Source organism: Ricinus communis, chromosome 7, assembly GCF_019578655.1.
Source record: "Ricinus communis isolate WT05 ecotype wild-type chromosome 7, ASM1957865v1, whole genome shotgun sequence".
Lineage (NCBI taxonomy): Eukaryota > Viridiplantae > Streptophyta > Magnoliopsida > Malpighiales > Euphorbiaceae > Ricinus > Ricinus communis.
The window spans coordinates 10,061,476-10,065,721 of NC_063262.1; the positions used below are offsets into that span (position 1 = coordinate 10,061,476).

At 32.5% G+C, this 4,246-nt stretch overlaps 1 protein-coding gene across 1 annotated transcript; it reads left to right on the plus strand.

Annotated features, from left to right (window-relative positions):
* The first annotated feature begins 230 nt into the window (after positions 1–230).
* On the plus strand, positions 231–3,338 carry LOC8273908 (50S ribosomal protein L15). Its single transcript, XM_002522149.4, has 4 exons — positions 231–793; positions 1,529–1,612; positions 1,705–1,794; positions 2,838–3,338. Exons 1-4 carry the CDS (start codon positions 401–403, stop codon positions 3,096–3,098), a joined length of 828 nt encoding a protein of 275 aa, XP_002522195.1. The 5' UTR covers positions 231–400; the 3' UTR covers positions 3,099–3,338.
* The last annotated feature ends 908 nt before the right edge of the window (positions 3,339–4,246 follow it).

Here is a 4,246-nt window from a genome sequence, read left to right on the forward strand (position 1 = left end):
CTTATGGATTTTCTTGAATAGATTATAGTTATTCTTTGGGCCAAAAATCACATGAGGAGCATATGTGATAAAAATGAAAAATAATTGGGGCAGATTTAGACCTTTTCCCTTTTGAAAAAGAAGGGATAAAAGTGTTGAATAGGAAAAGCTCAAGGAGTATTCGTAATTATCCCTTTTCGATAGGTATAAAAACAAAGCGCTCTATTGTAAATGTCAAACGACGCCGTTTCATTTCATTTTTTTTTTTTTCTCGACATATTCTCTCTATCAGTTCGACATTGAGGTCATCTTTCTGCTTCGAGCTATAACTGTAACTTAAACCCTAACGATCTCAAAATGAGCAATTGAACCCAAAAATCCTAAACATTCATCTGATCCCCATTTCCCTAAACACAAAAAAATGTTGAGAAGAAGATTACTTTCTTCACTTATTTCATCAACCTCAATTCTCAAACCCAAAATCAACCCAAAACCCATATCCACCCTGATCCCACAATTTCAGTCTCATTCTCTGCAATGCCCAAAACCCAATAATTGTGAAGCATTTGAGTTTATGGGTATTAGGAGTTATAGTATTTTGAGTTTAAATGACTTGAGGGATAAAGTGCCCAGAAAGCTGAAGACAAGGAAAGGACGTGGAATTGGGTCTGGCAAAGGAAAGACTGCCGGGAGAGGTCATAAAGGACAGAAAGCGAGAGGTACAATGAAGTTTGGCTTTGAAGGTGGTCAGACACCAATGCGACGGCGTTTGCCTAAGAGGGGATTTAAGAACCCGTTTAGCCTCACTTTTCAGGTATCATGATTTTTAGTTGTAGATTTCAATGTGGCTAATAAGTAGTATACATTATAGAAAAATTGGATACTAATTTACAAAATCATGGTTTATTATATTTAGCTAGAAGAACTCTTTTTTGTTTCTGGGTCTGTGTGTCTCCTACTTACTAGTTTAGGACTAACTATTACTCTAGTTTACTTGAGTTTGATATGCAACTAAGAAAGAAAATTGCACTGTTACTCTCCGATTTTGAAGGAATTAACTAAGCATAAAAAAAAAAAGGGGCCCTTGACATATTCAGAATTCTCAATTGGAAATGCGCGAATTATGAGCATGAATTATTGAAGAGGCATTTCTTCAAACACCTGCAAAAGGGTCCGTATAGTTTCCCATGCTTGGAAGCTTCTTTTGAGTTTTTAATCTAAAAAAGTGCCACCACTTTTAGTCTGTCTTCGAGGACTGTGAGTGTGTATGGGTGATCTTTGTAAAAGGAAAAGCAAAGTATCATATGGGAAGCAGTTTCTAACAGCGAGTTTAACGTTGATGTTATGATGGGTATGATTGTATAAAAATAAAAATTATTTGTGGCCTTAGTAAAAGGAAAAATGTTATTGCTCACAGCAGAAGTCTTACTGTTGCATGTTCCCTTCCATTGCGATATTTGACAAACATTATCCATTTTAACCTTTTAATGGGATACTCTTAATCATTTTGTTGCTTTTGTTTGCTTCTTGACCTACTTGTGTATGGCAGCCAGTAGGGTTGGGAAAGATTGCAAAACTTATAAACGAAGGGAAGATAGATTCTCATGAATTAATCACAATGAAAACTCTCAAGGTACAATAGCATCCTTCTAATAATCGTCAAATTCTTAACCGCCTTCCATGGTGGACTTTGGATTATGTTGATCATTGCAGATGTTATAACAGGAAACTGGGGCCATAGGAAAGCAGATAGAAGATGGAGTAAGACTGATGGGACGTGGTGCTGATCAAATTAAATGGCCTATTCATCTGGAGGTAAATATTATTTTGACAAGTTTTGCTTTGTCTGCTGAACTTATAGCAATTGTTTTATTTTCTGTCTCATTTTCTGGAGTTTTATCTTATTGCATTTCTTTTGCATCTGTAATTGTTAATTTTGCCAAAGTCATGGTGCTTTATACATGGCAGCTAGTGGCTCACTGCGCTTGTAGCCGCTATTATATTAGTCAGACATTTTCCAAGATGTAAATGTTGCTACTCTTGAGAATCTTCTAGTGTTGTTTCCTAACCTTCAAGATGGCTAAATTTATGCCTTTTTTTGTTTGATTTACACATCTACTCTTGTCACTATTTTCTTGTTGTTTAAGCTTTAATAGACAACCAGATATCAAACAAGCAGTTAGAAGGGTGCTTCACAAATTACATATTATTTTTCTTCTGCTTCTCTTTGAAACAATGAACGAGCCAAGTTTATTAATTGTGGAAGCTGTTTTTAACTGGGTTCTGGAGAAACAATTATAGGAAATCCTGTTATTTCATGAAGGGAGAGAAATCCTTTTTTCTCCTTCATATTGAATGTAGTCTGTCACTTTGAGGTTATGAGAACCTTGTGAATTCCCTATTCTTATCGAAGAAAAGGAACAAGAAAAACCGAAATCTTCATAATGTTTGAAACAAGCCAGCAGTAATTGCGTCAATTTTATATAATATGAAGCTGTAAGTTTTGAAACAAGAAAAAGCAGCAGGAAATCACGGCATTGAGTAATTATTATAATGTTAGAAACAAGTTGAAACTTATGTCAAATTTATATGTGTGAAATTTGTATTTGCTTTTGCTACTAGTGTAAATTTGCTTCTTAGTTAACTGCTAAAACATTATGAGTTCTTGGCTATATGCAGTAGTTTTTCTTTTTTCTTTTTTTTTTGTTGCTGGTTGTCTAAATCGATAATAGATTTCAAATTGATAAAGCAGCTCACTATTATGCTCTTGATCCTATAATTATCAGTCAATTTATAGCATAGAATATTTTGCTTTCTGCATGCAATTCAATCTTGTGCTGACAACTGAAAATTTGCAGGTGACAAGAGTGACTGTAAGAGCAAAGCAAGCAGTTGAAGCTGCTGGTGGGTCTGTAAGAAGAGTGCATTATAACAAGTTGGGCTTGCGAGCACTGCTCAAGCCTGAATGGTTCGAAAAGAAGGGCAGATTGTTGCCAAAACCAGCCAGGCCTCCACCGAAGCTAAAAGATAAAGTTGATAGCATTGGCCGCTTGCCTGCTCCAACCAAACCTATTCCATTTTATGCTGAAGACAAAGAAGCAGTCTCTACTCCTGCTTGAGTTTATCATATGACCATTCTCGAAGTTACCATTTTGTACTCTGATTTTTATGAAGAACTGTATAAGCAGATTTTGGTTCCTGTCCAAATGTTAGTTCCTGCCATTTTTTCACGCATATTTCCGTCTTTTAAAACTTGGTTTTGTGGACAAGTGAATTTGTCAGGTGATGTTTTGATGGGCTCTTATAGGAATAATGGCAATTTGCTTATATGGGGTCATAGCTCTATATTCACTTATTCATATTTTTTTTCCCTGAAAAGGATAATTCACCTCAATTTCAAATTCTATTTTTTTTCCATTCTTGTAAAAGAATGTTACCAAGTTTAGAGTAATTGTTTTAAAAAGAATTCACTTCAATTTTACTAGTAGAATTCAATTTGAAAAATATTAATTTATTTAATATTTAATATGAGAGAATCAATTATCAATGGGAAGGAAAAATTTTGAACTCCCTAAAATACTCATATAATTAATCAATAATTATTAATTTTATCCTAATTCTATATGCAATTAACTAATTCAGTGTCCACTCTTTGGATAGAAATTATTTTACATAAATAAAATATTTATGTGAATTAAAATTAATATGAACATTTATAGTATTATTAAAAATAAATTATTTGAATGTAAATATAAATTTATATAAAAATATGAAATTAGACTTTCTTTATATATATAAAAATATTAAATATTTAATTTGAATAAGGAAATGATCAAGAAATATTATACATATAATGGAATTAATTTGAATAAGTAAATAATTATGAATTATTATACAAATTGGAGAATTCTATTATTTGAGGATTATAAACTTTTGTAACACAATTTTAGAAATAATTTTTTCAAATTTCCTTGCACTTTAATTATATTGGAGATGAAAGTAGAATATATGAATAAAAGAATAGTCATTAATAAATTGATTATAGTAATAAAATAGTTTTGTGTCCGTCCTTTGGACGGAAGTCATTTTATACGAATAAAATGTGACTAAATACATAATGGGTCCCTGGACTTGTCTCATTTTTTACAATTGACCAACGAACTCAACTTTAATTCAATTAAACCTCTCAATTTTGTGGATTGTTACTTTTAACCTATTCAATCACATACGTTATGCGTGTGTATTTTATACTATCTAAAAACGTATA